Source organism: Bipolaris sorokiniana, assembly GCF_000338995.1.
Source record: "Bipolaris sorokiniana ND90Pr unplaced genomic scaffold COCSAscaffold_12, whole genome shotgun sequence".
NCBI classification, from domain to species: Eukaryota; Fungi; Ascomycota; class Dothideomycetes; order Pleosporales; family Pleosporaceae; genus Bipolaris; species Bipolaris sorokiniana.
The window spans coordinates 759,909-784,638 of NW_006911906.1; the positions used below are offsets into that span (position 1 = coordinate 759,909).

The following is a 24,730-nucleotide window of genomic DNA, read 5'->3' on the forward strand; positions in this document are numbered from 1 at the left end:
CGCTCCAGTCGTTCGCACATACCCCTGTTAAAAAGAAGGGAAATATTGACTATGGGAAGACTCTTTCGTAGCGCTAGTTTCGGCTCATTTTTTTAAAGACGAGGGAAAGCGTTTATGAGGGCTGGAGGACAGCGGGGCCGGCAAGGACCTCGGCGTCGGTAACGGACTTGCTCTTGGTGATCATCATGTAGACTTCACCAGAGATGCCATCGGGGACCTTGCAGTTGCCATCGGTGATGTCGGTGAATTGGGCACCGGTACTTTGTAAAATGTTAGTCTTTGGATCTAATATTTAAAGAGCGAATGTGAAAACTTACGGAGCGACGAAAGCGCAGAACATGGCACCAGAGGGCTGAGCAGGGTCGGCAAGCTTGAGGTTCTGCCCAATGGTAGCCTGCTCGGGGTTCTGGAGAGCAATGGATGGGAAAGGCTGGATGTTGAGGTTGGAGCCTTGAGGGCAGGACTTGATGAATTGAGCGGCGAGGGTGAAGACCGCACGGGGTCCAAGGGCGACATCGAAAGCAGCGGGGACAGGCTCGGCACCGGCGGCGACACGGATGAAAGCCTGGTGACGGGCCTCGACGGTGACAATGGATGCGGCGGCGGCAAGAACATCGGAAGAGTTGACAAGAGGGGCGGCACCCAGATAGGCGGAGATACCGACAGCCTCAAGGACACGCGCAGTCTTGACCATGGCATCGGCGCTCGCGAGAGCGGCGTCAAAGTTGTACTCGCAGGGCTCGACGGGCTTTGCGCCAGCACCGGTAATGGCCGACTGAAGAGTCGTTACGTGGGTGGCCTCGGTCTGGCCAACCATCATAAGACTCTTGACCTGGGCCTCGCTTAGACCAAGGGCCATGAAGTCGCTCATGGGGAACTTGGCGAAACCCATGCTGTAGAATTTTGATTCGAGATGCTCGGCAGTCAGGGCACTTGTTGCTGTCAGCTTCTGCTCACCACCATCGAATCTCCAGCCATGCACTTACAAGTTGAGGATGTCAACATCAGTCAATCCGCCTGCTGCCGCTGCCGCTGGGGATGACGCTGGGGCTGCCGCTGAGGATGCCGCTGCTGAAGCCTCTGCCTTTGCCGCGGGCTCAGCTTTCTCGGTAATCGTTGGGGGCATTGCCATTGGCATCGAGGCCATTTCCCGACGACCGTACTCGGCAGGGATGGCAGCCACAAGAGGCGCCACGGCCACGAGACCCTTGAGTATGGATGTTATGCTCGGCATAGTGATGAATTAAAGTTTGTTGGTTCGGTGTGAAAAAGGTTAGACAAGTTGGTAATGAGGGACCTCCAGCAAAGACTCGCTTTGGATTCGATTATTAAAAATTGTCTTAAAAAAAGTCCAACCAGGGACTGAGAAAAGGCAAACCGTAAGGAATGTGGTTTGATTATTAGGTACTGAAGAGAAGAGAGAAGAAGCTCGTCGATGATGGACCAACTGAAAACGAGTATGGAAACAAGGTGGGCTACCAATGGACCTTATAGATACTGCTGCGACTCCTAGGTCGTATCTGAGACGCCAGACTAAATTCGGAGGACGGATGTAGTGTTCGTAGCGGACAGTGGGTTCCCGCCCATGCACTGGCGTCCCTAACCAGATCCGTGACTGTTGAAGCTTTGGAGCTTGGCGGATTGATCCATTGATCGTCAAGGAACTGCCCACTGACAGGGTAGCAACCGCCGAGTTAGTCTGGCAACGTTATGATGGGGTTAGTGGTGGAGGCGCGTGATGTAGCAGGTCCAGGGGCCTGTGACGCGAAGGCCGACCCTGAAACTCCAAGAGTACCAACACGAGCGCGGAGACAGCAGAGCCGCCCTTGGAAATACTTGACTGCAAGCCATAACGCATGGAATAACGACGGCGGTACTCAGAGTTTCCGTGCGGAACGGTGATGTGGCTCATGACATGAGGCTTGAAGCAAACAGCTCTTCATGTCAATACGAGTGTGTTTCCAGCAAAAGACTGATGTTTGCGACTGTTTCAACAACAAGGCTGCAGCTGCCTCATAGTGCGCGTGCACTCAGTCTGAACAGTGGGCGCAATTTTTTTCCATTGGCAGCGGTTATGGTGGGGGTTGGTGGATGAGTAGTATAGATGGTGTTAAGATACCAAGAGCGAGGGGTTGTAGGCGTGGCTGAGGTATCCAAAACATTAACAAGTTGCCAAGTCTTATGTAGGACCACTGACATTTCGGCTCTATGGACCTGACACCTTAGGCCCCAAGGCTCTCCTACTCGGCGCGAGAAACGAATGCAGGTACAGGCACACTAGTCGACCAAGCCCGGATTGGGCATGGGAAGTAGTAGATCCGTTGGTGGAGATACCTTGCCCCAGTATCACCTTGAGGCCCGGATGCCGGCAGCTTGTCGCAATCGATCCCACCGGGATAAACAAAGACCGGTACTTGCGCAATGCAGGACCATGTTTCCACCTCACACAGCCAATGTCTGTCCAATCTTGCTCTCCGGACCGCCACGTCGCGTGTCAAAACCTGGTCCTGTCAAAAGCCTGAGGCTGTATGGTATACCACAGATGTAGCTTTGCCAGGCACCCGCGAGATTTGTGGAGTTGGCTTCAATGCACACGCCTGTCACAGTCAAACAAGCTTGATCTTCACCCGGGAACACGTGCCTTTGCAAGGTTAACAACACATTAAATGTACTATCGACTATCGCTACTGCATATAAGAGCTGCAACCATATATGTCGTGACTTAGGGTACTTAGCCGCATGCACATAAACAATACACAGATTTCCGTGCATTTCTTAGCCCATAATCTAGTAAATGCCCTTCATTCAATTTTCCATACCAAGACAACAGGTGGCAGGTCTGCCGACATGGCCAGACACGCTTTTGCATCCTAACCGGCAGGCGCGCACACAGAGTCAAAGCATGCAGGCTGCCTAGAGGGCATATGGGTTCAGGGATCGGATGGTCAAGCAACTAAGGTTTTCGGTTAGCAGAGTCCAAAAAACATTGACAAGCACATCAACTTACGGAGGACTCTTGGTCAGATCCGTCTTAAGAATGACTGGAACCCTAGTCATCTCCCGTACATCCTGGATGTAGTCGCCATTCTCCTCACGCAGAGTGAACCAGCTTAGGTACTTCTCCTTGTTGGTCAACTTGTTCTCCGCAGCCTCACCGGCACTTTGAGCAATCTTCGAATCCGAGTTGACGCGGTGAGGAGCGCCAGGAAGATCGCGCCTGGTGGGCGACGGAGGCATACTCTGAGTCGGGCGGTCGGGGTTCAGCGATACACCAGCCATGTTCGAGTTGAGGTCATTGGCATCATCGTCGTCATCGTCGTCGTCAAACAGCGCAGCCTCCTCGTTGGTGGACATGGTGCCGGTGTCCATCTGTCTGCGCTGAGCCTCTTCTTGTTCCCTCGCACGTTGCTTCGCCGCTTCAGCCTCGCGCGCAGCTGCGGCAGCATTGGCCGAACGGAGTGAGCCATGCTTGGGTCTCTCGTCCTCTGGGATGTAGTTGGATGATGGGACACCCTTCTCCCAGTAGAGCTCAAGCAGACGCTTGTTCTTGTCGAACTCGGCTTTCTTGAGGGGAAGCTGGTCACAGTGGACGCGCTTCTCGAAACCCCACTCAGGAATGAGCACGTCGAAAGCAGACTCGTACACGCAGAGGACGATACCTTCCGCGATGAGGTCACCGCCACTTTCCTGCCTAACCTTGTCCATCTTGCGGCAGGCTTCAATGTGAACGCTCTGCTCTTGGGCAGAGTGAGCCGAGTCCTTCTTGGTGTTGCACATCTCAGCAGTCTTGGCGAGAGCCTCAATGTCTTCGGTGAACTCGATGGCGCCGTTTGACAGGACAGCCTCCAGCTGGCGGTGCACAACAATGTCGGCATAGCGACGGGATGGGTTGGTGAAGTGAGTGTACCTGGGGAGGTTGAGGGCGTAGTGTGGATACTGTTCCTCAGGTAGCTTGCCCGCGATAAAGTACTTGGCACGGGGCATCGACTTGATAACCAAGGTCTCCATACCCTTTCGGAGATCGTCATCTTCAACCTCGAACAAGCTGTTCTGGAGAGAACCGCTGCTCTCTGTGTTGAGTTCGTATCCAATGGCACCCATGCGCTCCGCAATTGTCATCAATCGGCGGGGGTTAGGAGGTGCTTGGCGGCGCAGAAGAGCCTTTTCTGGCAGACCTGCCGCAAGCTTCTTCGCAACTGTGGCGTTGACGAGGTGGCTGAGCTCTTCAATGCATTCGTGCGCAGGAGAAGAGTCAAAAATGTTTTGCTCGACGGGAACGTTCTCGTCGTCCAATTGGTACATTAGGCGCAGAGCCTTGACATCGGAAACGCGATCGCCAAAGCGAGTCTGGCGGAACTTTTGCGAGATGTGATGCAGCATCTTGATGTCCTTAGCACGGGCTGCCGAGACTGAATCATCGTTACCGCTGATAACGGAGTCGACCTCGTCATACGATAGCTTTCCAGAGCTCTTGATCACAGACTTGCCAATCCAAGTCTCATCCTCAAAAACCTTGCCAGAAGCCGGATCGGCCTTGAAGACGACACTGACCGTGTAGCGCTCCTCACCTGGGTTGAGGCAGCAGATGTCGTTGGACAGCTTAGGGGGCAGCATGTTGACTGTGCGGTTCATGAGGTACACGGCAGTTCCGCGCTTCTTGGCCTCACGGTCGACAAGTGAGTTGGCCTTGATAAAGTGGGCAATGTCGGTCACGTGGACACCAATCTCGACGCGGCCGTCGTCGAGGTACTTGAAGTGAATGGCATCATCGAGCTCCTTGCTGCCGTTGGGGTCGATGGTGAATGTCTCCTCACCCCTGAAATCGCGACGGTTCTTCAAGGCCTCTTCGCCGTCGTTGACGACCGACCAGTCCTCGAAGCCAACGTTCTTGATAACGGCGTCAGAGAAGTCGTCTGGGCCGAAGTTGTTATCGCGCAGGAGGGCATCGGTTTCCACCTTAAGGTCACCCATGACACCAAGCTGCTCAACAAGGGTACCAAAGGGATGCAGGGATGTAATGGGCCATCGCTTGATGCACGCCACGAAAATGCGGTCCGCATATTCCTGATGTTTCTCGACAAAGTCCCGTGGTGCTTGTTCAGTAGGGATAGCAATCAAGGGTACACGCTTGTCTGTAGGCTTGAACCAGACAATCTTGGGTTTATCCTGACGCTCTGGTTGAGTTCGGCCAGTGTTGCCTTCGCGAGCTTGGCGCTCGGCTTCCTGCTTCTCCTTTGTAGCTTGGCTGCTAGGGCGGAGGAGTCCGAGAGAACTGTTATATAGATTAGTAAAAGTCTCAATGTGCGTGAACAGCGACTGCTTACCCAGAGAACATTTGTCCTGCGACACGCTCGATGACAGCAACAATGTGGCCTGCGTACAAAGGCTTGAGCTCATCGTTGATTTCCTCCTCCTCCATGAGGAGCAAGCTTTGTCCCTCGACTTCAACATCGTCATTCTTCTTCTGTGTTGGTCGTTGGCGAAGACTGCCACGTCGACGGATACCACCCTCAGAGCCAGTTTCAGGTTGCGTGGTGGCATCGTTAACGGCAATACTAGCACCGCGAGGGTCAGCATTGTCCTTGCGCTTCTTCTTCTCTTCTTTTTCGCGTTTCTGTCCCCACACTTCGTCAACGTCAAGAAGTTCAACAGCAACGAGATCTCCTTCAAGAGCTCGGTTCCTGTCTTTACTACCACAGATGAAAATGTCAGCATCCAGGTCAGTAGTCGTCACATAGGCATCGCTGCGGTTCTTCTTGTTGACGCGGAGGATACCGGCAACGAGTTGGCCGTCGCCGAGAAGGGCAGGCAGGGTTGCCTGTGGAAGGTAAGGAGTGAATAGTGTCTTGCGTTGCTGCTGTTGCTGTTGCTGCATGTTCATCTGCGGAGCATGCTGGCTGCCGCCGAGGCCACCTTGCATCTGAGCAGCCTGAAGGGCCTGCAAGTGAGCAATCTGCATAGGGTTCAGTGGCTGACCGAACATCTGCTGTTGCAGCAGGAGTTGGGCCTGAGGTGACTGCATCTGCATCTGTGGCTGGCCAGCATACTGGAAGTTGCCAAGACCACCAAGGGACTGGTTGACCGATCCACGACTGCGGTGACCGGGTTGGAAAGGAGCGGCATTGGCGGTTTGGTTCATGTTGAAGTTGCCCATGTTCTGGGACTGGTTGTCTTGAGTAGACTGCTGCTGGTTGTTGTTCTGGGGCTGTCTCCAGTTGCCCTCAAAGTTGCGTGATTGGCTGCGGCCATGACCCTGGCTGCCACGGCGTTGGAACTCGCCCTGCTGAGTAGCCTGGTTGGTAGGGTTCTCACTTGTAGCTGGGAATGAGAAAGATGGTCCACCTCGGCCGGCGCCTCCGCCACCACGTCCGACAGCCATGCTCTGGCTACGGCCGTGGGCGCCTCGTCCACCTCGGCCTGAAGGAGTGTCGTTGGCAGCACCAGGTGCGCCAGGGCTTGCATCACGGTTGGAGCTGCCCTCATTTGAGCCTGGGATGGGGAACTGGAAGCCCGAAGTCTTCCGCTTCGATTCGGCTTGCTCAGCAGCCTTCTTGGCATCTGCGAGAGCGAGTGAGTGGCGACGGGTGTGACCAGAGCCACCAGCACCACCACCGCCGCGGCCACGAGGGTTTACATTCTCTCTACCTTGGCCACCTTGTTGTGCACCAAAATCGCCGAATCCAGAGGCTCCGGAAGAGGGTGCGGGTGGGGGACCCAGACCAACGTTGGGTAGGGCGGACTGGTTGCGGCGGTGGGCGGAGGGCTGGGCGGGAGCGTTCATTGGAACAGCGAGATGCTGTTGTTGCTGGGGCATCTGCTGGGCAAATTGGTAGTTGTTGACTTGGGGAGAGACGTTGGGCATTTGGCCCTGCATCTGGAAGTTGCCCAGCTGCTGCTGTGGCTGAATCATACCCATGTTGACATATTGCTGGTGTGTTGCGGCGATCTGCTGCTGTTGCTGCTGGAGGACTTCAATCTGCTGTGCAATGGCTAGTTGTTCCACTGTGCCATGCGTGTCAGCAGCTGCTAAGCTTACAGAATGTGAGAGTGGGCGTCGGGGAGATAGGCAAACGTACTCATCAGTGGCGTCAGCTCTGAGGGACTGCGGCGATGCGCAATGTGAAGACGGCGGCCGGCGGGACCCATGGGGCCCTGCTGGCCTTGTTGCTGATCCATGTCGGATGGGTGTGTGTAATGTTTTCTATGCCCGGGTGCAGAGCGTGTGTACTAGTCGTGGAGTGATGGACGGACACGGAATGGCCAAAAAAGAAGCTTGTGTAGTCTAGTGGGTGTGAGCGAGAGGGACCCAATGGATGGATGCAGCGAGCAAGAGGGTAAAAGAAAGGTAAGGGATGAGGGTGAAGGAGGCGGATGGGCTGGAGGGCTGGAGCTGGTTGACGCAGGGCCGGCAGGTGGCATACTTCAGAAGGAGCTAGCGGGGAGGGGACAAACTCACGTAAGAGCAAGCGTGCTTGTCAGGCGGTGCTTTGGGGAGTGAAGAGGATACTTTTCTAGACAATGGGTCGGGTGGAAGCTCTGCAGGTGGCGAGGGCGGATGTCGTGTCTGGACAGATGGATGGATATCAAGGTGACCGGGGGGAGGGCGTGATAAGGAGGGTCGAGCTGGTCAAGGAGCGCGGATTCCCTGGAGCGGGTTGCTGTGGGCAATGCCAACACGAAAGAACGGGGCGGAGAGAGTGCTTCGAAGGAGGGAGCGATCGAGGAGGGAGGATGAGGGGAAAGAGGGGGGCACAGAGGGCTGCGGGAGGAAAAGGGCAGAGAGGGCGGCCAGCAGCGTCGACGGGCGATGAAGGTGGTGATGGGCTATGGCGGGACTTGGCCTGATGGTCGGATTGGGAAGTGATCGGCACGTGCTTGTCCGCCGCAACCCAGGCCTGCGCTCACGTACGTCACTCCGGGGGGCGGCGACGGGATGAGACGAGATGGGGATGGGGATAGGGATGGGATGGGATGGAAATAAAATGGGCCAAATGCACAGCACCCGCACCAAGCACCGGGGGTCGAGGGAGACGAATGAGGGAGGGTCAGCGCCGGGCTATGAGGGACTGAGGCAGTCTTGCAGGCGTCGACGCTCTATATACGAGATGTGTACCACCTCGACGCCCTCGCCTTCGCCCTCGCCCGCACCCTCGCCCACACACATATATGCCTGCTGCGCGTTCCAGTCTCAGTGCGCGCCGGATGAAGCATCACGTTTTGGTCTACACGTTTCACGCCTGGGCAGTCCCGCACCGTTTCTGATATTATCACAACAGCTAGGCCGCAGACGGTGGCACGCCCGCCACCGCCTGCGCGGAAACACGAGTCTTGGGCGCTGCTGTCTGGGGATTCGACCCAGCTGGCTGCTATGCTGAACAAGGAGAGGCTGGTGTCCTCGCCTAGCTATGTAAATACGCCCATCTGCGTCGGATCACGGTGGGCCATGGAGGGCGCCGAGCAACAAACTGTCACATCAGCCGTCGTTTGTCAGTGAAACGAGCGCCTTCAGGGCGCACCGAGCCCCGGTCCCACCAGCTTGCGGCGGCACACACACTCCACTCGACGCGTCTGGTGAAGTTTATGAAATCCCGACACACTTGTTTGTCCACGGCACGACTCATGTAAGTATCCCTGGGCTCCCCTTCTCATCTCAGTCGTCGCTCGATAGCGACAGACGAAGACGATCGAGCTGTCCGACATGATCGAGGTGGCACCGAGTCGACCGCCCCAGCCAACACCAGGCTAGCGGCAGAACATGCACGTATACGTACATATACCCAAGTAGCAGAGCGCTGGGGTCAGCAACAAACTCAAATATGTATGCCCATGTACCTGCATGTCAATACATCCGTCAGTGTATACACCAATATATATATATATAAATAAATCAAAAATATCCTAAGCGATAGTTCGCTGCGGCCAGGCGTTGCTGCTGCCCACGGTGGCAGCACAGAACAGGCAAAGAACGTGTCGCCAACGCGGTGACAGCTACGACAGGGATGTGCGGAGAGATATGCGCGCTCACGTGACTCCGGTGCTGAAGTGTACAGCCAAACTACTAGCGTCCAACCGACCGCTTTCACCTCTTTTCACCAACCACCCTTTTCCCAATCGCCCTGCCCTGCCCGACCCCTCCTCTACGTCGCTACAATGCCCGCCAGATCGGGTACATCGTCTTCCAGCATGCATACTGCGACTTCGTTTGGTTCGAGTTTCCTGGATGCTTCTCCGACACGCCTATCGCCGAACCGAAGCAGCCTGCGCCCTCACCGCGAGTCCCTTATCCGTGACCCTTACGAAAGCCCTAATCGAAAACTTGCGCTCGAGTTTAATCTCCGACTTAGTATCTCGGACAGTCAGTTTAATGAGAAGCTCGACCAAGATGCAGCCGAGCGGGCTAAGCGACACGCCGAACAACTGGCCTACGCGGCCGAGGAACACGAGCGCGTTTTTCGCACCGCAAAGCTAGAGGTCGAGCGACTGGCCTTGGAAGAGGAACAGGCTCGTCTCCGCCACGAGGAAAACCAGCGGAGGGAGATTGAGCGACTGCGCGAGCAAAAGGCCCGCGAAGAGGAACAGGCGCATCGGAGAGCTCTCGAAGCAAAGCAGCGCGAAGAGGAAGCCGCCCGCCAGGCTGCTGAGCATCAAAAGAAGCTTCAGGAGGCAGAGGCAAGGATCAAGGCTCAGCGGGAGCAAGAGGCTGCAGCCGAAAGGCAGCAAAAAGAAAAAGCAGAGGCCGATCGAAAAGCTGCCGAGGCCGCAGCAGCTGCTGAGAAAGCTCGCCAGCAAGCTCCACAACAACCAGCACCACAGCCCGCCGCCGCGCCTGTCCAAGTAGCTGCGCCCAAGCCGGCGACCAGTGCACCAGCGCCAGCCAGCAATTTTGAGCAATTGCACAACCAATACCTCCAGCTCCACCAGCGCATGAAGGAGTTCCGCAAGGCATTCTGGGAGGAACATAAAAAGCCATCCTCGCCCCTCAAGGGCCCAGTTGGTGACGCTCGGCGCGCCCTCCGCACTCGACTTGGTCAGATCAACGTTGAGCGCAAAGACAGCGCCGCCGCTATCAAGCGGCTCCGAACAGAGTGCTTTGACGTCGCCTTGACAACACCAGGGCCCATGATTGATATCCGCCCATATATCGTTTCGCACCAGATCCCGCAACTAGCCAACGAAAACGACGCCGCATACCCTGCCTTCCTGCTTTACGTTTGGATCTGCTTTGAAAAGTTCCTTGTCAAACAATTCGAAAAGGAGGCAGCAAACACAGACGGCCGTATCATCCAAGAGATTGGCCTAATCGCAGCCAGTCTGTTTGGTGATCAAAAGTACATGTGGAACAGCCTCCCACTTACCGATATTGCCCTGGCCAAGTTCCACAAGGCCTGTCCGCCTCTATTCGGTATTCGTGGCACCATGGATACAAAGGAAGGCCGGTTACGGCTAGGATGGAGACCAGACTCTACCCCAGAATCATACTCTCAGCGTATGCGCGGTATCGGCGCCGGTTATGCGTCCATGTCTCTCCGCTCATTTGCATCCAAGACCCCTGCGATAGCCACGTCAGAGTACTGGAGAGCAATTGTTTCCATCTGCAACACCCCGCCCGACCAGCTCTGGCCTGGCCATTTCGCCATTCTCAGCGGCCTGGTTCGCGACTACTACAAAAAGTTCATCCAGTTCTACGGCGTTCCTGCTCGCGCAGTGTTACGTCGCGCTGTCATCGACCTCCCAGCCCGTGCGCCTCCGCGTTGCAAAGACGCTGCTAGCACTATTGCTGTACTACACGAAAACTGGAAGAGAGAAAACCTTTCGCTCGAGTAGCGTCAGGGTGTTTACAAACTACCGAGAAAAAGGATTGGTTCAGAGGATTTTGATTCCGGATTTGGCATACGTGCCTCTTTTTTTGGGCCTCTGGGTTCAAACATGCATTGGGACCGGCGTTTTATTCATCGATTAGCTCGCAAAAGAGCTGTTGTATTTTGCTTTTTTTGTTCTCTTTTCATTCTCTTGAGATCTATACAATGAACGAGGTTTTTCGCTGGAAAAGGCATTACACATAGCATAAGCTTCATGACGGCCACCACACTTTATTACCGATAACTTGAAATGAATAACTATCTTGCAAACGTCAGTGCTGACCCCTCCCTCCTCCCCTCCCTTTTTCTCCTCCAAGTTCTTACTGAGTCTTTTTTTTTCGTCGTTTTGTGTATGAAAGGATGAACGTTTTGTGTACTTTTAAAATCAGAAACTACGAGGATAAGAGACCCCAAATATGAACAGTAACAAATGGAAACCCCTTAAAGCTCAAGTTCCTACTAGATCTCTCTTCCAACGGCCCAAATCCTAGGGACAGAAGCGCCATTCCATACACACCCCTTCATCTTTCTTCCCCAACAAAAAAACCCCCCAGCAAACACTTAATCTTCCCCTTTTCGACTTTTTTTCATCAAACTCTGCATCTAGATTTCTCGCCCACCCCTACGCCCAACGAATATACACTCATTAAGCTAATTGCTGTACAATGGGCAATGATAAAGACGGTTTGGGAGTTGATCGTAAGGGTTTACCTATATACGGCAAGGGTGTTTAGAAGGTAGGTATTAGCAGAGAGGAGTGGGTGAGATGCATTGTGGGTTGAGGGTTGAGGGTCGAGGATGGGGAGGGGTGGGAAAGGGTTGAAAAAAAGAAAGAGGAGGGAGGGAGGGGGAGATGTTGGTGCAGTCAAGCGTGTAGGGGGTACGGTTGAAGGCTTGGTTAGGTGATATCTACAATTTTTTGGGGGGTGGGGAGTACGAATAGACGGCACTTTTGATGTGGTGACGATAATTAGGACTGTTGGTTATGTATAGCACTGATGTTGGGATGTAGCCTGCTATTCCTTTCTCAGAAATCATATTCCGGTACGCTAGACGCGGAACTGGAAGAATATATTCAAGTAGTATGGTATTGAGAAACGGGGTGAGTTTTTCTGTAGGATGTGTGTAGGTTCTGCCTTGTTGTGATCGTTTAATTTGAATAGCCTGATTCTTTCTTTACTATCTATGCATATGTACGGTGTGGCGTCTAATGTAGGTTACACAGTTTTTATGCGGCTTAATGAATTAGTAGGTTTTCATAGTATGTACACACGTCCAAAGAAATCAGGGAACATCCCCGCTATGATATGTTTTTGGAATTTCTTGCATGTCAAGTACATGTCACATGTACAAGTTTTGGTGTGTTTAGTTTTTAGTTGAATCAACAAGAAACCTTCCATCACATGATGCTTTGACTAGGCAATCTTGTTAGGAGTATGCAACATGAGGTAAGATGCACGCAGAAGCCTCTTAACAAGTTTCTCATTTGTGGGCAGTTGTATGCGGCTTTTACCGTTCTTGCACAGACGACTCCGACTTGGTCTTGTGGCGCAGCTGTTTTTCACGAACCCAGAAATAGCATAATCACGTTAGCGAGGGCGCTAGTAGACTAGTAGACTGGCAGATTTGGGGTCCAAACTGTGCATGACCCTTCCCCGTTATCGGACGACCCACATCACCACTTCAACACCACGCCTGCTGGTTAGTGGGTGACATTCTTTGCTCTCACAAGTCGCCCCGCCGCATCTGATGAGTTGTCTCATTCCTACAAGCCTCTGGTCGGCAATTCTTGGTCTTCCATTGGCCCTACAACCCCTCTCCTGCAAGTAACTGTACCATATTAACAGCGTGGCGCCGCAGCGGGAGCCTCCCCCCCTCGCATCATGGCTTTGTGGCTTACCGCAAAATACTCAGGAAGCCTCCATCTTTTGCAAATTTGCGCACATTCCCCTCCCCTCCCTACTTTCGGCTTGGTCTAGGCAGACTTGCAGAAGCAACAAGAGGAGGGACCAGCAGCGTTCAGCCTTGTGCCCGCCGAATCGTGGTTTGTTTCCACTCATTTCTCCTAGCGCTGGTGGCCGTGTTGGCCTAACTTCCGAAACTAACATCCTACAACACACCTTAGTTTAAGCCGCATGTCTGTTTGAACATATACAATCTTTCTCATGTTGTAGAGGTTTTTGGGGGTCGTTTGACGATTTGGTCAGCGCAAAGTGACGTGTAGGGCAAGTGCTGGCGACATCAGCCATCTAATGTTGGCAGTTCCACTAGCTGAGCTCATACTCTCAGCTGCACGCGTGAATGCAGTAAGGCCGCAAACCTTTTTTGTCCGCACGTGTTAGGAGAGCCCAAGTCGACTCGCAGCATGTCGGTGTGTGTGGCTCGATGATGGCGCCCCCTAGACGCATGTTTAGCACACCCGGTCTACCACCCTGTGCCACCGCCATTTGCTCCGCAATCCTTTCTCAGTATCTCCCTACTTAACCGGGTGCAGTCATAGCTTTGACGGCCCTTCTTCACGTCCTATCATTCGCTAGGCATCTTCGTTTCATCCCTCTACCAAAGGGCGCAGTGACCTTTTTCAAGATGGAGGGCCTAGTTTTCCCCACACGTGCTGAGGCTGAGCATCTTGTTTCTTCTGTGACGAACGAGAACACGTAGTGGACGCCTTTTCGCCGATTCAGCGCCATCGGTCTTGAGATCTGAACGCGTCTATGCACAGTATGTTTCATTTAACGGGTAAATATATGTCTGCCTGGTGCCCGGTTACTGGGACCAGGCCAGTTAAGGTTTCTCTACTATCAAGACTACACTGCCACTACTCAGTCCAAACCATTGGAGCATAAACTACCATTGTATATCTCTTACCTGTACCCTCCTCCCACACGTCACAAGTCCATTCCAATAGCCTCGACTGCAACTCAACCCTCACCGAACGCACTTCACTCAAACCACCTACCCAACCCCATCACCATGGCTCCCACCCCAGCAGACACAACCCCAGAGGCCCCCTCCCCCACCACCACCGGCTCCCTAAAATCCCAACCCCCAACGACCTACTGGACAAAATCAAACATTGTCTCCACCACAATCTTCATCATCATCTGCGCCCTCCTCCTCGCCGGCGCTCTCTCCCTCTTCCTCTACCGCCGCCATCAAATAAAAAAGCTCGCAGCTCAGAAACCCGACGCCGCCGCCCTCCTCCTCCCCAGCAAAGACAAGGAAAACATGTTCAGCCGCGACCGCGCCAGCAGCGTAACGCTCTACGTCGATTCCGACGCCGACGACCGCAGAAAGCGGGCAAGCACTGATACTATGCGTCTTGTCCCCCTGCACATTACGCCTGTGGAGGAGGCTAGGGATCCGATTGCCGGGCTTGCTGCGGGTCCCGGACGTGCTGTGACTACTGATCGCGCTGTCAGTGTGGGAAGTAGTGTTAGTGCGGTGAGTAGTAGAGGGTCACTGGGTTCGGTGCTGTTGAGTCCCGTGGTGCAGGGTGAGGATGGGGATGCCGGAATGAGGAGTGTGGGACGCCCGAGGAGTACGAGCACGGCGTCGATGCGGTCGAGGTATTATGAGAGGGTTGATGTGGCGGAGATGCCTGAGGTGCCGAAGATTGTGCATACAGCTGTTTAAGGGGAAACTGGGGGATTGGTGGATGGAGGGGGTTGTGAGAGGTAGTTTCTTTTTCTTTGGACGCTTGAGGGTTGGTTTTTGATGGATTGGTGCGATATCGATATACCCTTTTCTCTTGTTCTTCTTTTATACAAAATTTCATGGCTGGGGGTTGTTTCGTTAGGGTTGATGGTTTCTCTAGACTAGAAAACAAAAATAATCTTAGTCTTTATCATTTTGTGTATACGCTTCTTCACAAGCAATCTCATCTTCACATTCAAAAAATCATCTGCTGTGTATTCGATCTAGTGTATCTAGCCTTGCTTTCGCAGTGTAACCAGGTACGTGTGCTTCCATCGCCACCAGTTTGGTGACTTATTTCGGCCCCCAAAGTACACGTTTGATTTAGTCATGTATTTAGGAATCTGTAAAATCCACTGAGTTGAATCTCTCTGACTACTCGCTCCAACGTAAGCACTAAACAGTATGCTTTGCAGCATTACCATTGCTATATTTGGATCTTTTACCTCCGATAGGCAATGATTGGATGTGTGCGTGGCGATCTCTATTTGCATCTACAGACATACAAGTACACGTACTCCATTGTTCTTCCGCTTGTAGTATCTTAGTAGAGAAAGAGTAATATGTCACATTTAGATGGAATAAAAGAGTCACGTGTACAGAGATAGTTGGTATTCCACCACACTCATCATGCAATCCATCTAATTATACATAAGCACACGAGTCGCTTTACACTCCAGTCTTCCCCGCTTTTTCGCATCGCTATCAAGACAAACCCACGTACCATGACGCCCATCGCTTTGCTTCAACGCTGCATTTGCCGAAAACGCGCACTAAGTTCGCGACATAAATAAAAGAAAGAAATATGAATAACTCTCACTGCTTCGCCGCAGCCCCCATACTCTCCTCATTAAGCTCCCATTGCGGATCCCAATGCACATACTGCGCCATAGCAACACTCAGCAGCCACTCCGTCTTGACAATGCGAGGAGTCATGTCGTGTTTCTTGGCCAACTCCCTAAATTTGTTCCAGTTCGTGAATTCCCTCTTGTCAGCGTCGGAAATTAGATATAGCACATCGCCCTCGTCCTCAACCTGGTTCTGACTAACTTCCTTATCCGAGGTATTAAGAATACGCTTGGAAGCCGAGACAGTAGTTGGTCGACCTTTCCAAAGCGAACATTTGCCACCGTTGACTTCGATAATATCCTTGTAGGTATCGAACCCGCCCGCAACTTTTTCGGTGCAGAAAATAGTCCAGTCTTTGAGGAGACGATGGCGGTTTTGCTTTGCGCGTTCGAGGGCTTCGGAGAGTTTGAAGTTGTTTGCTTTTTCGAAATCCTTGTCTTGGAGAAGGTGCTTGTCGATTGGGGGAAGCTTGTTGTGCTTGAGGGCGTAGTCGAGGTAGCTGGTTGAGACGAGAGTGGGTGCGCAGGCGAGCGACGCGATGAACTTTTTTGTTCGGACTGGATGTGGGGCGCAGACAAGGTCTACTTTTTTGAAGTCGTCGGTGATGAAGAGGCCAAGTTCGCGTAGACGTGTCTTGTCTTTGGACTCTTTGTCTGGATTGTTGGTCCATCGTTCATCTTTTGAGATCAACATGCGGAATTTGATGGGGGTAAGCTTCTCCTTCTTTGCTCGTTTACTATTCTTCGCTGGGATATCCGTGGTTTCCTCTTCTGTCTCTTCATCTTCGTCGTCTTCGTCGACTTTGTCAAAAGAACGCTTACTCGACATAGAATCACGACCACTTTTTGTTTGTTTTGCTCGTTCCTCGGTCTCGCCTTCTGCTCGTCGACGTCCGCCATGTATGACGCCACCCTTACGCTTCATTTCTTTTTCGAATTGGGCAATATCTGGGGCGGCATCGTGTAGCTTTGACAGTGCTCGGTCCTTGGCACCACGGCTGCCTGGTGTATGATTTTCCTTTCCATCTGTTTGTCGTGCAGGCGCTGGGGTTTGCACACTACCTCCTGATTTGGCACGCTTAGCCTTCTCAGCCGCAGGCGGGCTGCGTGCTGGTGGAGGCTCGCTTACTCTTGGTGCAACATTGGACGCTGGGGCATTATTGATTTGAGGCGCTACTTTTGCAGCCTTGGTAGGCTTCGTTTGTTTGGAGAAGAACATCTTCTCAGTAGCCTCACGGTCTATCTCGGTCTGGCCCAAGACCTCTCCGAGGTTTGTTCGCGCTGGAAAGTATGTGTAGCGATTGTCCGTCAGTGGCATCTCTCGGCACTTAGCATAGCTGTCTTCGAGCCAAAGATGGTTGACAATGTTCACACCCCACTCTGTTGCTGCTTCGCATTTTTCACTGTTCTTGTGTGCAGCAATAAGATGTGTGTTATCCTGTTTGAAGGTCTTTGTGAATTCTGCGCCAGCCGCCTTGATCAAGTTCTCTAGGTAAACACGCGCTTCGCCCGTATAGCTTGATATGCTAATCTTGTACTTATCGAAGCCTGGAATGCCTTGACGTGGCCGTGGATAGTGCATCATTCGCTGCATTGGATTTGTCCAGATGCCGTGAGTGATGAGATAGTATAGCCAGCCGAGATTGCCGACATCTTTCTGTGCTTGCGAAGCCTTGACATAGTCGGTACCTTCCCGGTAGTTGCATACGTACATGTCTGCCTCGTCTATCTTGGACGTCACACTACCGCCACCAGCCTTGATCATGCCTGTTATGATACCCCTGAGCTTAGTGCTGATATCTAGGTCTTCTCCAAGCTTGACGCTTTTCCCTTCAAAGGCTTTGATCGCACGCGGGGGTTCGAGATGAGGTGGGGGTGGTACAGGCTCATTCTGGGGGTCTGGCGTGGTGGCATCTCGAATCTGCTGGCTTGTTCGCGTAGGAGGTATTGCGCCTGGTTCGGCATCGGCGAGGATCTCGGGATTTGGTAGCGTATAGGGGCGTTCTGATATTCTCCGTCCAACCTTTAGGCAGTCATCGAACCTGGGAATGTCAGCGATAGTCGTACTCTATGTCCACAATGCAAGTCTTACCAGTGGGGTAGCACAATCGTAAGCTGCAGGCGCTTGCTAATCGCCAGTTGGCACCGTGGCTCGCTGATATCCAGCGCAATAAGATGCGTCACCCACTTGGACAAGCTGGGTGCAATCTGTCCGCCCATTGCCAGCACGCCGCCTTCGATAGCCTCTTTGTCTCCGCTGGGTATGTCACCGCAACATATGACGACGTCATTCATGAACAGAGCAGGATCCGGGCTGTATGTCCGCGGATTCTTGGTCTTCATGGCCTGGAGGGACGCGTCTACCCATGCTGGTCTGATGACATGTATCATGAGATCGAGGGCACGGTAGTAGTCTGGGAAGTCGGCCGTCTCCGAAACGATGTAGTTGATTTCTTGAAGATTATCTATGCGACCCTTGGGGGCTTCAAAGGGCACTATCGTCCCATGTGCGCCAGTAATGGCATGTTCAATCTACACTGTCTATCAATATGGCTGTCTCAAACTCAAGTCGCAACGCGTCGCATACCTCTTGTATACGGTCTTCGGATAGACCATTGGGACATATGGTGAAGCTGAGCTCTGCAAACAACCCTGGGGAGCTGTCCTGCATAGTTGTGTCCTCCATGGCGGCGATTGACCGTGGTGTGCCGTTGTGGGGAGAATGCAGCACTGCGGATATTCTCCCACCAGGCGCGACTGGCGGCGCGTATCAGTGCAGCGCGAACGCGACATGTGTCACGTGACACACCACCCAAACACTTCCACGCCGATTCCGTCACATGTATAGGATGACCCGATGCGCGGGGGCATGAATGTCCGTTCTCATACTGGCTGCCTTCACAACCACTATTCCGATGATCTAGAGAGATTCCGGCTAGCTGATTAGGCCGTAAACCTACTGGTTTCCTCGTGTAGTACTGAGTCGCCGCATCCAGAATGGACCTCGGCAGTCTTTCCCAGATTATGCCGGTAACTCGTCACGACACCTGGAGCATTAACCCACGCTTGCTTTTATCTTTTTCTCGGCATCCAAAACAACCATCTATCTATTCTGATCGCGCCCGTATCCACTTCCTTCACAAATAACTTACTTCTCCACATCGTTGTCCACGGAAGCAGAATACGGTCGCGCCCGGATAGCCCCTTATCCAATCATGTCTTCAACCTACTTCCGGATAGACGAACACAAAGTACCAGCTTCGCATATCCGTGGATTTCCCCGATCAACAGCAACAAAACAAGAGGAAGTACTAGATTTGGCCGTTAAGCAATACACGCCACTCAGCAACAAGAGCCCCAAGCCCGGTGACATTACTATCATCGCTGCACATGCTAATGGCTTTCCAAAAGAACTGTACGAGCCGCTGTGGGATGAGCTGCTCAAGCGATGCGAGCAGCACGGTTTTGGTATCCGCGGAATCTGGATAGCAGACGTTGTGCACCAGGGCTGGAGTGGTGTGCTGAACGAGGGTAAACTGGGCAATGACCGTATGCAAACTCACATGACTGTGCAAAGCAAAAAGCTAATTCTGAATAGCGGCATGGCTGGACCACAGCAGAGATCTGCTCCACATGGTCAACCTCTTCCGCGACCAAATGCCCCGTCCCATTATTGGTGTAGGCCACAGCATGGGCGGCTGCCAACTCGCAAATCTTGCTCTTCTCCATCCCAGGCTCTTTGAGACACTTATTCTCATCGACCCCGTCATCCAAGGAAAAGTCTCTCTCAACGGCAACATTTCACCCGCAGCCGCATCAGCAAGGCGCCGAGAGCTCTGGCCATCACGGGAAGACGCAGCAAAAAGTTTCGCAAAGAGCAAATTCTACCAAACCTGGGATCCTCGCGTGCTGGATCGCTGGGTGAAGAATGGATTAAGGGACGTGCCGACAAAACTATTCCCTGACGCGAAGAAGCCTGAAGTTACCCTCACAACAACCAAGCATCAAGAAGTCCTGACATTTCTCCGCGCAAACTTCACCGCAAAACCAGGAGACAAGGAGCCCTCATCTGCAGATTTCACCCTCAGCAACCGAAAGCTGAACAGAAGAACGCACGCAGACATGACGCCTTACGAGGAGCCTCAGACACCCTTTTACCGCGGCGAAAGCACAATCGTCTTCAACCAGCTACCCTCACTCCGCCCATCCTGCTTCTACATTTTTGGCGAACTCTCTTTTCTAACCGACGACGCCGTCATCGAAGAGAAGATGCAGATGACAGGTTCTGGTGTTAATGGCAGTGGAGGCCGTGCAGAGGGCCTTGTAGACAACGTCATGGTCAAAGGGGCCGGACATTTGATTCCCATGGAGAAAGTAGGAGAGAGTGCAGACCACATTAGCAAATGGGTGGGTAAGGAAATGAAGAGGTATTGGGATTGGGAGCGTAAGACGGAGGAAGAATGGGAGGGCAAGCAAGGTATCGAGAGGAGTGTATTGCCCAAGCGGTTTGTCGAGGAGCTGGATGCGCTCATCAAGCCAAGAGAGAAGAAGGCATCCAAGTTGTAACCTATACGTATGTGAATCTGAATTATAAATAGTTACTGCACCACCTTTTCTGGCTTTCCCTAAACAACTCAATCCTTCTTAGTCTCCCCCCTCTCAGGATAATACCCCCCCGCAAACTCCAAACTCGCCCCCTCCCACCTCTCCTTCTTAACCTCTTTCCACGCACTCCACGGCCACCACCCTTGCCGCTCTGAAATCCGCACTTCAATCGTCGCCAAAAAGCTCTCTCTACAAAAGTTCGTGCGGTGCCCATCTGGAAACGGACTCGCGAGACCAAACCATCCATGTTCCTTCGGTGCATGCGCCTTCAACTCCAACTTGTACATATAATTACTGACTGAAATGGAAAACGAGCGGTCCTCCCAGTCATTCGCTACGCTCATAAACGGTGAGAAGAGATTCAGATACGCGACCGAGAACGGGGGCACGAAATCTAGGTTTAAGTCTAGGGAGCGGTAGCCGAGTAGGAAAGCAGTGTTGTATAGAATCTTGCCGCCTGCAAGACACACACCGCGTTTCGCGTCGTTGTCCCAGGCCTGCACCCACATGTGTGCGTCCGGGAAGCTAGTGGCCCAGTTTTTCTCTTGGTGGATGGTCGCGCTGGTGTTTGCATCTGCGGCTGGAAAATCTGTGCCGAGTGCGGGGATGGAGAGGGAGAGGGTGGTCGGGGAGCAGAGAGAATGGACGTGCCAGTGCAGTGGAAATGGGAGGTGGATCATCCAGCCCTCTGGTGTGCTTTTGTCTGATCGCCAGGCGGTGTACTCTGTGCATTGGGCTTTTAGAGTCCAGCTGCCATCTTCGGCGGAGAGATTGTAGCTTGTGAGGCCGTTGCTGGTGGTGGTCATAGTGCCCATGCCTGGTACTCGAAGCTCGAATGATTTGCTTTTAGGGTCAGTGGTTACGCGCTTGATTTCTGGGATGAAGTGCTCGCGTTGGAAGATGGGGTGTCCGGTTGAGGGGTAGTAGGTGAATGAGACCATGTGTGGGCGTGACGGCGCGTTGGGGACTGAGCAGATAATCAAGGCGATGTGAGCTCCAGATTCAAGGTCGAACTTGGAGTAGTAGCCTTCGAATTGCGACGACGGGTGGGGGGCCGAATACTCCATGGTGGTTGTTTGTTATACCAGAGTTGATCCCCTGGGTGATGTTGAGATTTTGATGGTGTCGCGATGAAAGTGTCACGCTCTTGAGGTGGGTCGCTATGTGGTTGAGCGACTCATGACGTAGACATTTGGTGTTAGCCACAACGTCGCAGTAATTCAAGACACAATTCCTCCCAACACATACCCCCTTTGTTGTTTCGAAAAATCCTTCATCTTTCGGATTGACTATGAAGCTCTTGGCATCTGCGTAACTATACGTAGCACATGTCCCATGAAGCATGCTCATCCCACTGCTCTTCGCCAGTAGCGCACCTTCTCTTTCCTCAGTTTGATACTTATACCCCCACTATTCACTTTCTCACACACCAAAATATTCAATCCATAGCAGAGAGGCTCGCCATGGTGGGCTTCATTGCTCACGTGAGCCATGTTGATGACACAGCCTAGATGGAACGACTTGCATTTGACCATCGTATAAATGCAAGATATGAAGACTGGTTGCCAGATATGAAAGTCTTCCAAGTACGCTCAATGCATCATCTTATACGCTTTGCCTCACCCCCCTTGTCGTTCTTCCAACTTCCAGAGTAGTGATGGGTCACCAGTTGGGGCGGCAGGACCAACTTTTCTTCCGGTGTATACCTGTTTGTGAGTGCCGAGAATGAATGTCCTGGTAATATTAAGATATCTTCGAAGAGTTGCGGCTTCAAAATGTTATATGTCTCGGTTATATCGAGGGTCCTGTTGAGTCGCTTCGCCAAGCTCCTAAAGGTACCAGTCGTTAAGCGTCGGGGGCCCGTGAAATCAACAACATCTCCCATCATCTCCAGTGTGATATTTTCGACCGGAACATTATACTGAAGAGTCTTCGCCCGGACCTCTGCAAGGATGTCGTCAACAACCTGCATCATGTACGGTAACCGTGGCTTAGCCATAAAAGTCCAGCTGCAGAACTGGCGCATGTAGGGCTCGTCGTGACCTGCGTCAAACTCCCATCCTACCACGAGCGAAGCTCTTCCTTGGTATTTAGGTGGTACCCATTCGTCCATAGGCACACCTTTGCACGAGACGTCCAAATCCGACCACACGCCACCTTGATCCCAGAGTAACAGATAGCGTAGCATGTCCGCCTTGTATATGGGAATTGGGAATGCAAGGTACGTGTTGACGATATCGGGACGAAATGCAAAGGTTTTGCGAACGTATTCATCGCCGCTCTCGTCCGTCATAAAGTGTGGTCGATATTCAGGGTTGCCCTTGATGCAAGTGTCGGTCCAGTTCCGTGCCTCTTCAGAAAGGCCCTTGGGGCCCAACTTATACCAGAGTAGTTTGGGGATTCCATTTGGGTTGCATGGTATTATTGCGGGAATTTCGGGGATGCGAGCTGCGAGGTGGTCCTGGATAAGATGAAATTGGTAAATCAATCCGATCATACACAGCGCAATCAACGTGAAATAATTAAAGAGTTTGCCGAATTGTGGTGATTGCGGCAACATGTTGACAAAAAACTTGAAAGAGAGACTGAGAAGGAGAGAAAGGTGGCCACGCAATTGGAAGATTTCAAACGCAATCCGTTTATTAGGTGTGTCTTATCATTAAATGACCGAGAGGTGACCCTTGTTCTGGTAAGAAAATAGCCAAGCGCGGTGGAGGGTCCGGGGCATACGCAAGCCTGCCCGTTACGCACGCACTCGGGTTGAGTGGGTCGCAACTGACAATGACGCGACAGCCCTAAATTCCCCTGACCCGACAATCAGCCTCATGTTGCTAGCTGATAAGCGTTTAGCAGATCTGTAGCGAAAATGATTCTCATCAAACATAGTGTTGGTTTTGGAGATTATCGAAGCTGTCCCCTAGGATGCAGAAGGCTTCGAGAACAAGCGAGAATAGAGGGGCTCACCCAGATGATGATCGAGGCGTTTCACTAGACAATACCCTTTTTTGTGGTCAGCTCCTTGACCGCTGTCAGCCGATATACTTACACATAAACTTTGATTGACATGGATGTATCAGGGATGGAACATGTATTTAATGCTCGCGGCTTGACTCGCAATCCTTATTCGTCTATTGCCTTTACCCAGGGTTTCATCGGCGTGTCTTACCTACACTTGCAATACTTCTGCTCGGAAACTAGCGGGAGTGCAGATAGGCAGTAAACGTCGTATATGTACAAGACTTTGCCTCTGGTTTGGAGAACAAAGTGTAGGGATTGAGGGCTAGTAGTCAGGGAATGTGGGGGTCGAGGCTGGGCGAGTGTCAACAGGGCTGACACGCTAAGTATACTACTGCTGTCCCGTGATTTAAGCCGAACCCAGCCTTACACAGTAAAGCCCCCAAAGGCTTGACTTTAACCTCACACTTGCATTTTGCTATCGGACCAAGTAACTGTACTGGTACTCAGTGGTTTGTATGAGTCTACAGTGCATTGTTGATTTACTATTTGATTCGGAGTCTTTTAAAGAATTTGACCCATCATACTCACGACCTTTCTTTCCCTGTCACAGCCTAATTCTTCGCAAGTAAAGGATTATCCATCGCAGCTTTAGACATACTCCGTTCGCTTCACGTTGCTCAAGCGAAACTGCAATACCACGTCGATTTAGTTTCATCCTTGTATTCGGTGCTATGCGCTAAATTAGCAACAAGCCATCAATAATTCGAGTATGGAATATCGTACAAATACCTGCAATGGCCAAAGTAAATTTCATAGCTTAATCTGTCCGCGGAGGAACGTGAAAAGACGCAGGCATATGGCCCTCTCAATTCTTCAATTGTGCAGTTGTCTTCGCTGAGTTTATACCCATCTAGTAGAGTCTCATCTGAAAAAGCAGATGCGAGCGTCGCAAATGCAACGATGAGGGAAACAGCAATATAACAAACTATTGAAGTAGTAGTCTGCGGGATTCAGTAGATGGTTAAGCCTCTTAAATTGCTTGCTTCATTGGTCTTTGATGGGAACAATTTCAAGCATTTGTGTACGGGTGTTGGGTATCTGTGACAGCGCTCTGTACCAGATCCCACGGTGGGTATGACTACCGTAGAGAAGATTGAATAAGGCCGGGGAAGAGTGAGTTGATAGTTATGCATGAGTTTAACTGGGAGGGATCTTGATGTCGATTGAGTAAGCATGATATGTGGAGAAAGAAATTTTAGCAATCTGCGAACACATGTGCTATATTGAGGAGTTTTCATAAAGATGAGGTCCTAAGAAGTTTTTACACATTTATATGAGATGAAATGCGTCGCGCAAATCATTCAGTCTCGAACAGGACATGTTCTAATCGACATTGTCTTTATCGGAGACGGCTTACATCAGATCAACAGCAATTATGTCTGTGCCAATGTGGTTTACTATCGTTATCTCGATAGGGATCGATTTACCTCCATATTAATTGAATAATTTGCTAAGTATTCACATTATCCTCTCCGATGTATCCTCCCTCGTTATCTCAGGCAGCAGCTGCGGCGCATCCATACTGCTATCTCACTACTCGCCAGAAGCTGTGGTTCCTCGCTCGGTATACCCATTCGCTGCCCTGGTATCATCGCAAGAGGATATATTGTAATTTGTAAACTCCCAGTGTGACGGCGAATACAGGTACGAACGTGGCCACAGTCGACTCAAAGCATATGAGTTTGAGAGCGACGATTACAAGAT

The 24,730-nt window shown here is 52.0% G+C and overlaps 8 protein-coding genes across 8 annotated transcripts; 3 read left to right on the plus strand and 5 right to left on the minus strand.

Moving 5' to 3' along the window:
• Positions 1 to 112: 112 nt before the first annotated feature.
• On the minus strand, positions 113 to 1,126 carry COCSADRAFT_96089 (uncharacterized protein; the record flags this gene model as incomplete). Its single annotated transcript, XM_007704683.1, has 3 exons — positions 113 to 260; positions 318 to 932; positions 987 to 1,126. 3 exons carry the CDS (start codon positions 1,124 to 1,126, stop codon positions 113 to 115), a joined length of 903 nt encoding a protein of 300 aa, XP_007702873.1.
• Positions 1,127 to 2,913: 1,787 nt separating this feature from the next.
• On the minus strand, positions 2,914 to 7,176 carry COCSADRAFT_96596 (uncharacterized protein; the record flags this gene model as incomplete). The annotated part of the gene is made up of 4 exons (XM_007704684.1): positions 2,914 to 2,953; positions 3,008 to 5,272; positions 5,325 to 7,002; positions 7,077 to 7,176. The coding sequence occupies 4 exons, from the start codon at positions 7,174 to 7,176 to the stop codon at positions 2,914 to 2,916; spliced, it is 4,083 nt and encodes a 1,360-aa protein (XP_007702874.1).
• Positions 7,177 to 9,071: 1,895 nt separating this feature from the next.
• Positions 9,072 to 11,191, plus strand: COCSADRAFT_232766 (uncharacterized protein). Its single transcript, XM_007704685.1, has one exon. It carries the CDS (start codon positions 9,151 to 9,153, stop codon positions 10,822 to 10,824), a length of 1,674 nt encoding a protein of 557 aa, XP_007702875.1. The 5' UTR covers positions 9,072 to 9,150; the 3' UTR covers positions 10,825 to 11,191.
• Positions 11,192 to 13,344: 2,153 nt separating this feature from the next.
• COCSADRAFT_39279 (uncharacterized protein) lies at positions 13,345 to 14,734 on the plus strand. Its single transcript, XM_007704423.1, has one exon. The coding sequence runs from the start codon at positions 13,833 to 13,835 to the stop codon at positions 14,493 to 14,495; it is 663 nt and encodes a 220-aa protein (XP_007702613.1). The 5' UTR covers positions 13,345 to 13,832; the 3' UTR covers positions 14,496 to 14,734.
• Positions 14,735 to 15,145: 411 nt separating this feature from the next.
• Positions 15,146 to 18,089, minus strand: COCSADRAFT_344408 (uncharacterized protein; the record flags this gene model as incomplete). The annotated part of the gene is made up of 3 exons (XM_007704686.1): positions 15,146 to 17,445; positions 17,496 to 17,935; positions 17,991 to 18,089. 3 exons carry the CDS (start codon positions 18,087 to 18,089, stop codon positions 15,372 to 15,374), a joined length of 2,613 nt encoding a protein of 870 aa, XP_007702876.1. The 3' UTR covers positions 15,146 to 15,371.
• Positions 18,090 to 18,618: 529 nt separating this feature from the next.
• On the plus strand, positions 18,619 to 19,969 carry COCSADRAFT_163004 (uncharacterized protein; the record flags this gene model as incomplete). Its single annotated transcript, XM_007704687.1, has 2 exons — positions 18,619 to 18,952; positions 19,002 to 19,969. 2 exons carry the CDS (start codon positions 18,619 to 18,621, stop codon positions 19,967 to 19,969), a joined length of 1,302 nt encoding a protein of 433 aa, XP_007702877.1.
• Positions 19,970 to 20,003: 34 nt separating this feature from the next.
• COCSADRAFT_232788 (uncharacterized protein) lies at positions 20,004 to 21,141 on the minus strand. The gene has a single exon (XM_007704688.1). The coding sequence runs from the start codon at positions 21,073 to 21,075 to the stop codon at positions 20,038 to 20,040; it is 1,038 nt and encodes a 345-aa protein (XP_007702878.1). The 5' UTR covers positions 21,076 to 21,141; the 3' UTR covers positions 20,004 to 20,037.
• A 423-nt stretch (positions 21,142 to 21,564) lies between these two features.
• Positions 21,565 to 22,747, minus strand: COCSADRAFT_232790 (glycosyltransferase family 32 protein). Its single transcript, XM_007704689.1, has one exon. It carries the CDS (start codon positions 22,566 to 22,568, stop codon positions 21,609 to 21,611), a length of 960 nt encoding a protein of 319 aa, XP_007702879.1. The 5' UTR covers positions 22,569 to 22,747; the 3' UTR covers positions 21,565 to 21,608.
• Between the last annotated feature and the right edge of the window lie 1,983 nt (positions 22,748 to 24,730).

Bases quoted from the DNA above. Each gene is read 5' to 3' on its own strand.
- COCSADRAFT_232790 (XM_007704689.1), bottom strand. From the start codon at position 22,568: ATGTTGCCGCAATCACCACAATTCGGCAAACTCTTTAATTATTTCACG.
- COCSADRAFT_232766 (XM_007704685.1), top strand. From the start codon at position 9,151: ATGCCCGCCAGATCGGGTACATCGTCTTCCAGCATGCATACTGCGACT.
- COCSADRAFT_232788 (XM_007704688.1), bottom strand. From the start codon at position 21,075: ATGGAGTATTCGGCCCCCCACCCGTCGTCGCAATTCGAAGGCTACTAC.
- COCSADRAFT_39279 (XM_007704423.1), top strand. From the start codon at position 13,833: ATGGCTCCCACCCCAGCAGACACAACCCCAGAGGCCCCCTCCCCCACC.